This window comes from Amblyraja radiata, chromosome 14, assembly GCF_010909765.2.
Source record: "Amblyraja radiata isolate CabotCenter1 chromosome 14, sAmbRad1.1.pri, whole genome shotgun sequence".
NCBI lineage: Eukaryota > Metazoa > Chordata > Chondrichthyes > Rajiformes > Rajidae > Amblyraja > Amblyraja radiata.
Genome location: NC_045969.1, coordinates 49955058 through 49968637, shown reverse-complemented (window position 1 = coordinate 49968637; position 13580 = coordinate 49955058). Strand labels below are relative to the sequence as shown.

The 13580-nt window shown below is 42.4% G+C and overlaps 1 protein-coding gene across 1 annotated transcript in view; it reads right to left on the bottom strand.

The window, feature by feature from the left end:
- Positions 1-13245, bottom strand: part of frmpd4 (FERM and PDZ domain containing 4) — a 590061-nt gene extending 576816 nt beyond the window's left edge. The window contains 1 exon segment of the mRNA XM_033033329.1: positions 12934-13245. Coding sequence (XP_032889220.1) covers positions 12934-12974 — 41 coding nt within the window. The 5' untranslated portion in view covers positions 12975-13245.
- Positions 13246-13580: the final 335 nt, after the last annotated feature.

Here is a 13580-nt window from a genome sequence, read left to right as displayed (position 1 = left end):
TCGATTTGGAAGGGGTCAACTTTCCTCTTCCCCACATGACACTCCATGTGCCATTTTTTGTCCAATGCTGAAATATCCATCTGGGATGTTTTATGTTCACTTCACAACTTGCTTTCCTACCAATTTTTATTTCCCCACCAGCAAATTTGGCTACAGTACATTCCATCCCATCTCATCATGCAAGTCATTAATATAGATTGTAACTCCAGGCATACGGCACTAGTTGCCTCTCATAGAAACATAGAAAATAGGTGCAGGAGTAGGCCATTCGAGCCTGCACCACCATTCAATATGATCATGGCTGATCATCCAACTCAGTATCCTGTACCTCTCAACTACTCTCCGACCCAAGCTGGACACAAAATTCTGGACCAACTCAGCGGGTCAAACAGCATCTCTGGAAAAAAGGAATGTGACGTTTTGAGTCAAGACCCTGCTTCAGGCACCCACTCTCTGACCCTGCCAGACTCTTTAAGAACAGGGGTCATAAAATGAGAAGAAACCCTGAAAGATTAGAAAGGCAAATTGAATATAACAAATATTGCTCTATAATCCCAAAAGAATATTACTGAATCATCCAACAGAATCATGGCCATCATCACCGACGCTAGGGTTATTTAAATGTTAAGCTTTAATGGAGGTTTCATCCAGTCAACAGCTCCCAGAACGGTCAAACTCCATGCCACCAAAAAGCCATGCACGTTTATCAACGTATTAATGATTCAGTTCTAATTTTATACTTCAGGAATCAATGGCGATTTGAAAAATCCACATTCCCACTGAACATTAAATGTACATAGATTTTATGGAAGTAATAGATTATAAAAGAAAAAAAGAAATTATAAACAATGGCCATTCCGCATTACAAACACAGCAGTTAGACGGCATTTGTTACAATACTCTAGTTCCTTATTTTCTAGTGCCAAAGCATAAAGTAATCACTCAGCTTCTCCATTTCCACTTGCTTGCATACTGCCCCCACTGATCAATAGATATCATTGCAATTCTCACTTCCAACACTGATTGCTGTTGTCCAGCCAGCCCAAAGCAGCTCACTGACTTTTGTGGGTTAATTCACAAGAGCTCGATAAATTCTGAATGTTGTGAAAACAGTTCTTACAGGATCTTGAATACCTTCCCTTCCAGCAATTCCTGTGCAATGGCAACCTGTTAGTTCCACTTGCAGCAATTGTAAATCCAATCAAAACTTCATGACTGCAAAGTAGAGAAGTACTTTACAAAGGAGATGTACACTATCATGAGGCAGAGAAATCAGAAGGACATTCTTCTGTACAATTTGGTATACAAGTGTTTTGTTTAACCCTCTAGGTTTTCTTCTTCCATCTGAGAGAATGAGGAAGGGATTTAGATTCTTAGATCACTGGGATCTGTTTTGGGGTAAGGGGGAACTGTACAAAAGGGACGGATTGCATCTTAACAGGTGTGGGACCAGCATTCTGGCAGGCAGGTTTGCCACTGCTACACGGGTGGTTTTAAACTGAATAAGGGGGGTGGGGTGTCGAATGGGATAGTGGAGGATGGAGTTAAAGGGAAAGGGTTTCTTAAATGTGTGAGCGTAGAGAACAGAGGGGTGTAAAATGAGGGTAGAAGGTGAAAAGTAAAAGTGGCAGGCAGACAAAACCAGGGCAAAAATCAAAAAGGGCCACTTTTCAACATAATTGTATAAGGGGTAAGAGTGTTGTAAAAACAAGCCTGAAGGCTTTGTGTCTCAATGCAAGGAGCATTCGTAATAAGGTGGATGAGTTGAATGTGCAGATAGCTATTAATGACTATGATATAGTTGGGATCACGGAGACATGGCTCCAGGGTGACCAAGGCTGGGAGCTGAACATCCAGGGATATTCAATATTCAGGAGGGATAGAGAGAAAGGAAAAGGAGGTGGGGTAGCATTGCTGGTTAGAGAGGAGATTAACGCAATGGAAAGGAAGGACATTAGTTTGGAGGATGTGGAATCGGTATGGGTAGAGCTGCGAAACACTAAGGGGCAGAAAACGCTGGTGGGTGTTGTGTACAGGCCACCTAACAGTAGTAGTGAAGTTGGAGATGGTATCAAACAGGAAATTAGAAATGCGTGCGACAAAGGCAAAACCGTTATAATGGGTGACTTCAATCTACATATAGATTGGGTGAATCAAATTGGCAGGGGTGCTGAGGAAGAGGATTTTTTGGAATGTATGCGGGATAGTTATCTAAATCAACATGTAGAGGAACCAACGAGAGAGCAGGCTATTTTAGACTGGGTATTGAGTAATGAGGAAGGGTTAGTTAGCAGTCTTGTTGTACGTGCCCCCTTGGGCAAGAGTGACCATAATATGGTTGAGTTCTTCATTAGGATGGAGAGTGACATTGTTAATTCAGAAACAATGGTTCTGAACTTAAAGAAAGGTAACTTTGAGGGTATGAGACGTGAATTGGCCAAGATTGACTGGCAATTAATTCTAAAAGGGTTGACGGTGGATATGCAATGGAAGACATTTAAAGACTGCATGGATGAACTACAAAAATTGTTCATCCCAGTTTGGCAAAAGAATAAATCAGGGAAGGTAGTACATCCATGGATAACAAGGGAAATCAGGGATAGTATCAAAGCGAAGGATGATGCGTACAAATTAGCCAGAAAAAGCAGCATACCGGAGGACTGGGAGAAATTCAGAGACCAGCAGAGGAGGACAAAGGGCTTAATTAGGAAAGGAAAAATAGATTATGAAAGAAAACTGGCAGGGAACATAAAAACTGACATGCAAAAGTTTTTATAGATATGTGAAAAGAAAGAGATTAGTTAAAACAAATGTAGGTCCCTTGCAGTCAGAAACAGGTGAGTTGATCATGGGGAACAAGGATATGGCGGACCAATTGAATAACTACTTTGGTTCCGTCTTCACTAAGGAAGACATAAATAATCTGCCGGAAATAGCAGGGGTGAAATCCAGGTTAGCCGGAAGTGGTGTTGGGTAAATTGAATGGATTAAAGGCCGATAAATCCCCAGGGCCAGATAGGGATTAAGGAAGTAGCTCCAGAAATAGTGGATGCATTAGTAATAATCTTTCAAAACTTTTTAGATTCTGGAGTAGTTCCTGAGGATTGGCGGGTAGCAAACGTAACCCCACTTTTTAAGAAGGGAGGGAGAGAGAAAACGGGGAATTACAGACCAGTTAGTCTAACATCGGTAGTGGGGAAACTGCTAGAGTCAGTTATTAAAGATGGGATAGCAGCACATTTGGAAAGTGGTGAAATCATTGGACAAAGTCAGCATGGATTTACAAAAGGTAAATCATGTCTGACGAATCTTATAGAATTTTTCGAGGATGTAACTAGTAGCGTGGATAGGGGAGAACCAGTGGATGTGGTGTATCTGGACTTCCAGAAGGCTTTCGACAAGGTCCCACATAAGAGATTAGTATACAAACTTAAAGCACACGGCATTGGGGGTTCAGTATTGATGTGGATAGAGACTGGCTGGCAAACAGGAAGCAAAGAGTAGGAGTAAACGGGTCCTTTTCACAATGGCAGGCAGTGACTAGTGGGGTACCGCAAGGCTCAGTGCTTGGACCCCAGCTATTTACAATATATATTAATGATCTGGATGAGGGAATTGAAGGCAATATCTCCAAGTTTGCGGATGACACTAAGCTGGGGGGCAGTGTTAGCTGTGAGGAGGATGCTAGGAGAGTGCAAGGTGACTTGGATAGGCTGGGTGAGTGGGCAAATGTTCGGCAGATGCAGTATAATGTGGATAAATGTGAGGTTATCCATTTTGGTGGCAAAAACAGGAAAGCAGACTATTATCTAAATGGTGGCCGACTAGGAAAAGGGGAGATGCAGCGAGACCTGGGTGTCATGGTACACCAGTCATTGAAAGTAGGCATGCAGGTGCAGCAGGCAGTGAAGAAAACGAATGGTATGTTAGCTTTCATAGCAAAAGGATTTGAGTATAGGAGCAGGGAGGTTCTACTGCAGTTGTACAGGGTCTTGGTGAGACCACACCTGGAGTATTGCGTACATTTTTGGTCTCCAAATCTGAGGAAGGACATTATTGCCATAGAGGGAGTGCAGAGAAGGTTCACCAGACTGATTCCTGGGATGTCAGGACTGTCATATGAAGAAAGACTGGATAGACTTGGTTTATACTCTCTAGAATTTAGGAGATTGAGAGGGGATCTTATAGAAACGTACAAAATTCTTAAGGGGTTGGACAGGCTAGATGCAGGAAGATTGCTCCCGATGTTGGGGAAGTCCAGGACAAGGGGTCACAGCTTAAGGATAAGGGGGAAATCCTTTAAAACCGAGATGAGAAGAACTTTTTTCACACAGAGAGTGGTGAACCTCTGGAACTCTGCCACAGAGGGTAGTCAAGGCCAGTTCATTGGCTATATTTAAGAGGGAGTTAGATGTGGCCCTTGTGGCTAAGGGGATCAGAGGGTATGGAGGGAAGGCAGGTATGGGATACTGAGTTGGACGATCAGCCATGATCATATTGAATGGCGGTGCAGGCTCGAAGGGCCGAATGGCCTACTCCTGCACCTAATTTCTATGTTTCTATGTTTCTATGAAGCACAATGTTTATTTTACACCAGGCCTGGATCTCCTGCCATCAGGCAAGAGATACGATAGCATCAAAGCCCGGACTACAAGACTGCTAAACAGCTTCCTGCCACAGGCTGTGAGGCTGATAAACAATCACTCGGTACTCAGTCACCTGATTCTGCGGCGTTGCACTGACATTTTAATAACTCTGGCACTGGCCACTCAAATCAGCTGCCCTGGACATTTTAATGATTGGTTTACTGTATTTTAATGTTGCTGTTTTACCTGCTTTGAACTATTTATACTGTTTTCATCAGGGACTGGATTGTTTTTTATTGTTATTATGTGTGAAATGTTTTAAGTTTCATGTGCAATGCTCCGGTATTCCCTGGGAAATGTCTTCTCATTTTGCACTGTGCAACTGTTGCTTTGCAAGAAGACAATAAAGGTTGATTTGATTTGATTTGATTTGATTACTTCCTCCAAACCTGCACATGTTCTACCTGCAAATGCCTTAAAGGGGCACAATTTAAAATGTGTTCCTCTCATTGGGAAATAAGATGTTGAATTGTTTCAGGAATAAACAGAGAAAACCATTGCAAAAGATAAATAGACTGGCCAGAAGGAAATATTTGTATAATCGTTTAGTTTGTCGATTTTCAATTGCAGTCTCGTTCACCCGAGCAAGATACATTAATTGTTGCACATTTAAATTTCTGTTTAACAAAGCAGAGAAAGAGTTAGAATGCACATTCCCAATGCAATTTTGAGTGTACGATATTGTTCTCTGACATCATTGTGATAGTTAGGACTTAGGACTACCATAATATTCTCGTTGTCATCAGCAAAGACAGCCTTCGATAGTTCTGGACAGACACAAAATGCTGGAGTAACTCAGCGGGACAGGCAGCATCTCTGGAGAGAATGAATAGATGGTTTCGGATCATGACCCTTCTTCAGAGTGATGTCAGGGGAGTGGGCGGGACAGAGATAGAATGTAGTCGGAGACAGTAAGACTGGTGGGAGAACTGTGAAGGTGGAGGGGGAGGGAGATGGAAAGAGAGGGAAAGCAAGGGCTATTTTAAGTTAAAGAAGTCAATGTTCATACCGCTGGGGTGTAAGCTGCCCAAGCGAAATATAAGGCGCTGTTCCTCCAATTTGCACTGGGCCTCTCTCTGAGGACCAGCTCAGAAATGTCTGATTGGTTATGGGAGTAGGAGATAGTGCTGAGCAACTGGGAGATCAGGTAGGTTAAGGCAGACTGAGTGGAGGTGTTCAGCGAAATGATCGCCGAACTTGCGCTTGGTCTTGCCGATGTACAGAAGGTGACACCTGGACAGTTGTGACCCACTTGAGATATATCCATGGGGATAAACAACTATGTCAAAAGCCAGTGATATCACCAGGGAAAGACAGATGCAGTGCTCCTCCGGTATTGTTGATGAATTTCATGATGAACTGGTGCAGTCAGTTTTTCAAGTTGTACTGCCTGTAACTTTTTTTTTTTCATTAGTTAGACCAACTGGAGTGCTCCTGATACAACACATTGATGCACCACAATGTAAGCTTGTAAGTTAGTCCCGTCTTAGATAAGTGGTGGAATTCTCACCTCAAATTCAAAGGTTGTGGGTTTAAGTCCTTGCCCAGAACTTAGGGCGATGTTTGCTGTGCTGCTGAAGTAGTACAATATAGTTTCTCATTTGAGATGTTAAACCAAGTACCCTATTGCTTCTTTATGCAGAATTGTGACATTTTCCCCGTGACATGTTCTCACAAAATCCTTGCCAATATTAATCGACAATCAAAACTCCCAAAAGCATTTTATTTAGTCAATCAGCATACTGCCAAAATACTTCTAATGGGGTTCAACTCCATTGATACAAACAGGGGCGAGTGGAGTGCATCCCCCAAACCTGTTTAATGCCTGCCTGCACAATAATGACAGTTCTTCAAAAGTACACCATTGACTGAAGTGCTTTAGGACATCCTGAAAATCTTGCAAGCCCATCTTGCAAGAAGGTTCTTCCAATTCCAATCTTAATTGAAATTTTGGGTGAAATACCAGGCTTAGAAATGTCTGGCCATTTCATAGATACGAGTTCACAGATGCTGCATACAGCCATAAAGAACCTATATATCTAATTTTAACTAATGTGTATGTACATTCCATTACACTGCTTTGAAACCAATTTTCAACAAAACTAGGTGTGCCCTCAATTCCCCTAATATCCGATAGGAGATGGGAAGGCTTTAAAGAAACAAACACCACCTGTGTTAAATTGTTTCACTTTATCATTTAACTTACAATCTTAATTAAAACTTAAATTAATTTCATACCCGAACTTACTTGCATTACCTACAAGTAAACATTATAAATACAGATACAATACAGGTGCACAACCTTTTATCCGAAAGCCTTGGGACCAGACACTTTTCGTAATTCAGAATTTGTCGGTCTTCGGAATGGAATTTTTTTAGCGTAGATTTTAATGGCTGGCTCAGTGGTAGAGTGCTCGGCTCATATCCGCAAGGTCGCGAGTTTGCGCCTTGATCCCGGCAGTTACTCGAAGAGTTTGAGTCTTCAATGTAGTTTTTTCTTGCAGAATAAATGTTTGTATGACATGCAGTGTAGGAGAGGTGTACTGACTGTGTGGGCAGAACTTTGGAAGTGATTGCCCACCAGTCTAAAAAGCCGCTATGTCTCCCTGTCCCTGGGATAGCAGGGGGCGATCAAACAGCACAATACCCCCCTCCCCCTCCAACTCCAGAGGAATCCGCTCCCCGATGGACCGCTACGGCGACAAGTGGCAGTTTGCCCACAGCCCGAGCTGCGCCCCCTCATCCGCCACCCCAAGAACAAGACGTACCTTGCACACCATCAGCTTCTGCCCCTACGTATTCCTCTGGAGTTGGAGCGGGGCTGGGCTGGAGTTGCTGCTGGCTGTGGGTCTCTGGGATCTCCGTGCTTGCAGTGGGCCTGGGGGTCGGTGTCCCGTTGGTCCTGACGTCTCCGGTGACTGACACGATCCTGCTAGCATCGCCGACGTGAAGACAGTGCAAAGCCCCCGCGCCGGTGCAATGGGCTGGAGAGGGGAGGGAAGGGGTCACACACATGGCCGGGAAGCAGAGGGGTGTAGGTGGGGTGAAACTGACTCACGATACACTGTGTATCGTGACCGTGGGAACTTTTTAACTCAGCGGGCAGGCAGCAGCAGATTGTCAATTATTAACCCTCCCGCGCAATATACCCTCACCTTCTCTTTTATGAATGGGGATTTAGTTCCCCTTTCTTCGAGGACCGACCGGAGGTTCCGCTGTCACCTCTGCAGGCCGCCCTCGGTGAACGTTTTCAAGGACCTTTCTTCAAGGACCGAAAAAATGGCCGCTATTCGGAGGTTTTCGTTATTTGGATGTTCGGATAAAAGGTTGTGCACCTGTAGTAGCATTTAAGCGGTGCATGCATGTGCACAGAATGGACGGAATTAAACCATGGGTTGGCAGATGAGATTAGTTTTGGCATTGGTCCTGCACAGACATTATGGGCTGAACGTCCTTTTATTGTGCTGTGCTCTTCTATGATCCATGGTCATCCTGGCCAAGATATCTGCTTCTAAGCGATATGCAGCTTAACACAAATGCTATTTTCTTCATCAGGTTGGGACTCATTTTCTCCCCTCTTGAGACAACAAGCCAAAGCTGCCTCACTTCTCACTGAAACACCAGAAGATACTTCAATTAAATAGACCTCCACCTCAGAAATGAGTCGATTCAATGTCAGCATTCCATCCTGAACTCAACTGAGTCGATCACACACGTGAAAAATGGCATGAATGTTCACAGAACTGTGAAACAAAATAATGGTACAAACTCAATTTTGTTTTACTATGAACATTACATTAAGAGAGAAAAACATGTATGCAGCATCTCCCAAAACCTTAAACACATCCCAACTTAACACTATTTCAATCTAATTGAAGTTTTTGAAATTAATTGAAATTTCAGTTCAAAAATAAATCATTTGTATTTTGGAGGACAGCACCAAATTACGTGGAGAAACTATGTTTTGGTAATGTGGCTGTATGAGGGCAATAAACTAACTTCATTGTCAAAAATAATTCAAGACATTTGCAGTCACACAGAACAATATGGGATAAATAGATCCACAAATGCTGATGCCCCATACTAACTTGAACATTAGTGCAAGTTAACTAGCATTTCACATTACAATGTTTCAATTCTTCCAGTAAAGAAGTCAGAATAAGTTTAAAAATATACGATTTTTACAATGACAAAGGCATTAATATTTCCTAAGTGGCCACACAAATCTTCCATGCATCTACAATAACCTAGATACAATGAGTTATTTGAATCTTAATGGCTCATTTCTTATACAGTCAAGTTGTCATAGCATGTTTTCTGAAAATGGTAAATTTCCACCAAACTTTAGATCTCATATATACGAATCCTCTGTGGTTAAACCAAGCTCTATTTTTTCCACTGGATTAACCCAATTTCTAGATGACGTCGTGCAGATATCCATTGCTCCAAATCTTCCCCCCGTTAACAACAAACATGTTTGCTTCTGACCTTAAAATGGTGAAACACTCACATAAAACAATTACGAGTTAAAATGAGAGCACCAAAGTACTGCTCTCATTTCATCATTGTCTGATATTTGCACTTTCAGAAAATACTTTATATTTATGTTCATCTAATATGGGTATCTGACATTTTCTGAGCAATAGAATGCACAAAGCTGTTCATGGAAAAGATAATGTTGTATTAAAATACTACACGTGGATTTCAGACATCTATTCACCGATCTGGTTCAATATTTTTCCTCTGACATTTAGGGTTTCAAGAACACGTCTGCCATTTGTTGCTTCATTCTTTTTTGCCAATCGCACAATGGCTTCTGGCAATTGTTTCCATCGCAAGACGTGCCGATCTGATCCGAGATATGGAACGATGCCACCCTGTTCAGTTTGCACTGGAGGTGTTCTGTGCCATCTGCTGGCATTGGCACACCCACATCCTGAGAAAATGGCGCATTTACATAGAAATACGACAGGGACAATTAAAGGATATTTCCTGAAGAAAAGGTATTTCAAACTGCACCCTATGGATGATGGCTGCCAAATGGTGATCAATAACAAGGCTAACCTGGCTCACAAGTGCCATCATATCCAGAGCTGCTACTGAGCATATGTGCAGAGATTGTCACAGCATCATATAATAAGTGTGGGAATCTGGCTATAAAAAATAAGGCAGTGGCCAAACACTGACGTTGCGCCACCTGCTGCTGGCTTAACCTGTACCTGCCATAGAGCATAAGCTGGGCATTAGGAGTCATCAAACATAGTGGGAGAGGGAACAGAAAGACAAACGTAGCCTTCTCCAAAGCCACGAGGCATATTGCTTTCCTTTCCCTTTACTGACATTTCTCATTTAAATTTCATGGACCTGCAGTTTCCCTTATCTACTAACGCTATGCTCCTTATTTGGGTTTAAATATGCACCTAATCTCAATGTAATTTGCTTAGGCCCACAGAAAAGTTGACTGACACTCGACTTTGGTTCACATCATTTGGATATGAACTGCACTTCAACTGGAAAAAAAGAACATCATGGTGTCCTTTGCATTTTAAATTCTCTGGTTGGATGGATTCTGTGGATTAGAAACAGAATTGAAAGGAATGTCAAAAAGTAGAATTTGTGAAATCAAAACAGGAATTGATTACAGAATCTCTGACAAGATGTTTTTCGAGTTATCCACATTGCCACAATTATTTCCAGTTCAATTCTCTCCTGAAGAGGCCTGGAGCAGGTGGTACTAGACCCAGAAGGTGGGGGAAAGACTGGTACACATTAAAACATAGAAACTAGGTGCCGGAGTAGGCCATTTGGCCTTTCGAATAGGATCATGGCTAATCATCCATACCTGTTCCTGCTTTCTCCCCATATCCCGTTAGCCCCAAAAGCTAAATCAAACTTTAGTTTTGAGGTGCTGCCATAACCAAGATAATGTATATTCAATATAAAAACTAGTACACAAAAAATATTTTAGACAGTAGGATAATAATTGTATGAGAATAATCTGTAGGATAATAATTGATTAACTCTCCAATATCAAATATTACCCAAACACCAATTTGTCTTTTCCTTTGGAAAGTCTGAGTGGGAAGCTGCATATTTCCAGCCATTTTTATTTCAAAGTTCCAGCATTTGTGCTGTGGCTTTTGTCACTTTGCTCAACTATTTCCCCATTTGGTTCCATTCAGTTGCCTGTACAATATTATCCAGTCTTTTTAGAAATTGTTCCACAAACAGTTGTTTTGCGCCTGAACCGGGCCTTTATTAACTTCTGTCCAATAACACAAATAATAACGGGAGATTTTATCGAATAAACTGTGCTCACCATTGCTTTAATTTTGCTCAGGAACTATAGTGCTGGGAAGTTGCAATATTACATTCCCTGAAGAATTTATATAACCATTGGCAGCAAAAGGTGTTTGGTTCACAAATTAAAACTGCCCTAATTTAAGTTTTCAATGAATAATTGCCTTTTTTCAATTTTGGATGTTTGCAGTGCAATCATACATTTCTGTTTTATAGAGTAATAACAGAGTTATACGTCAGAAACAGAACTTCTGGCCCAGTTCCTCCATGCTGATCATGATGTCTAATCTGAGCTACTCCCAGTTGCCTGTGTTTGGCCCATATCGCTCTAAACCTTTTTCGAGCCATGTACCTGTCTAAATGCATTTTAAATGTATGCATATTGTAGCTGTACCCACCTCAACAGCTCGTTACATATACCAAACAAATATTGCCCCTCGGGTCCCTATTAAATCTTTCCCCTCGTATTTTAAATTATACCCTCTCGTTTTAGATTCCCTAAAAAGGAGGGAGTTTTAGGGAGAAAGTCCCTGAAACTTTCTCCATAAAGTTTGAGAGAAAATCTGCATTCATTCACCTTATCTCCTACTGCTTGTTTATACCACAGTAAGTTTGGGCTTCAACCTACAGTGGGGGGGAAAAAATCCCTGCCCATCTAGTCACTCTTTATAACTCAAGCCTTCTAGTCCCAATAGTGTCCACGTGAATCTTTTCTGCACACTTTCCGGTAAATACCATCCTTCCAATAACTTGCCGACTAAAACTGCAAATCCATAATACATAGTGGGAACATTCAGCCAGTTATGCAGTATCGGGGAAAGATAAACACCTTTCTTCCCACAGATGCTGACTGACCTGTTGAACACTTCTCCCAATTTTTGATACAAATTTGCATCCTTCGCGATTTTTGTTTATCATCACAAGGGGAGGCTCATACTGCCAACCTATTAAGAACAAACCAAAATCATCGATAATGACTTGCCATTAGCACATGGCCCACCAAACTGAATGAGCTTTTGGATTGTTTTTAGTTAATACATGAATGCAAAATGTCCCTTTGCAATAAACAATCTGTTTTGCTGGATTGAAATCAGCAAAGAGAATATACATCTGCTGTGGGAAGTGCCGTTATATCCACAGCTGCTAGTGGGAAGGGGATGAATATCATTCACACGTGGGACAATTCTTAGTTACCCCCAAAGGCTCCTCTAGTATCTTTGGTTACCCCCGACCCCATCGGCGGGAACAATTCAACAGTGAGGGAATTCTAGTGGGCTCACGTTTCTTTTCAACATCAGCTAAATGAAACGCGGTCATTTGTGGTTTTGGGAGCACCTTTTGCCAAAAACCCAAGCATTATTCAGAATTCACGGCAGGCAGGCAGGCGAACAAGTATCCCTTCTCAGCTGAAAGGCTGTTTTTAACTTTTCGAGTCAGGGACGAAAAATAAAAACTAACCAAGTCAACAGTGTTGAATGTCACAGAAATGTCTTACGTTTAAAAAAAAAAAAAATGGGGGGGGGGAGAGAGAAAAAAATCGATATGTCTGCAGATTGCAATGCACGGATAAGTAGTATTATTACCGCTAACTCATAAACCACTGAAATCAATATCCTTATGTTCTGATTCTCTACCAGTGAAATGCAATACACGGAAATCTTCCAATGATCGTGTTAATCTATCAGCCCGTTCCAATACAAACACTCGTCCGCTCCATCTACTAATTTCACAGTTTTACAATTGAAGGCAATCCAGTGGAACCATTAATCCACGATTCTATCAGCCAAAGAAAAATTATATAGGCCTTATTGGAAATTATGCATCGTGTCTCCCACGCTCCCACTTCTTAATGATAGCCGTGGCTATCGATCCGCGCTGTTTTGTAATGCACGCCACACATTTCTGCGGGACGGTATTGCCATAAGCCTGGATACGCTCCACTGTGGACACAGTGCACACACACACAGCCTGGATGATACACACTTACCCCGAGAGCTTAGCGATCTTCACAAAGCTAAACACATCCATGCATGCAGGAGGCTCTCTCGCTCACTTCAGCTCCATACTGCGCCTTTCTTCAACTCGGTTCGGGCCACATTGGGAAAGGATTGCTCCCTTTTCTCCTGCTCTAAGCTTCGCGCCTCTATCCACTCCAGGTACAGTCAGCATTAGTTCCCCTGACAAAATAATATTGTGTTGTACTACAGAAAGGCAGTGTTCCAGTTCTCCCCCAGCCTGCCCACAGCCAGCACCATACCGCTATCATTGGCCCTGACGAGACACACTCACTCACTCACATTTCATCACGCTGGAATAATGAGCAGGTCCGGGGAACGTAAATTACAGCTGGTGGATGTCTTCTACTCATCTCGGCTCCGGCCGCTGCAGAGCAAACGCTTCTCTCCCCCCCGTTTACATCAGTCGGTGCCGTCAGCTTACAGCGGAGAAACAGACGGGGGCAACTGCGGCGCTTCAGTCCGAGGCATAGCTTTTGGCAGGCTGCGTTTCCCTGCGTGAAATCCAACATTTCAACTTCAGAGGCTTCTCGCAGCCTGGACCGAACGAAAATTGTACCATCTCCCACAACAAGTTTAACCCTGTGAGTTGTTATGGCAACTGAATATCAATGGATAG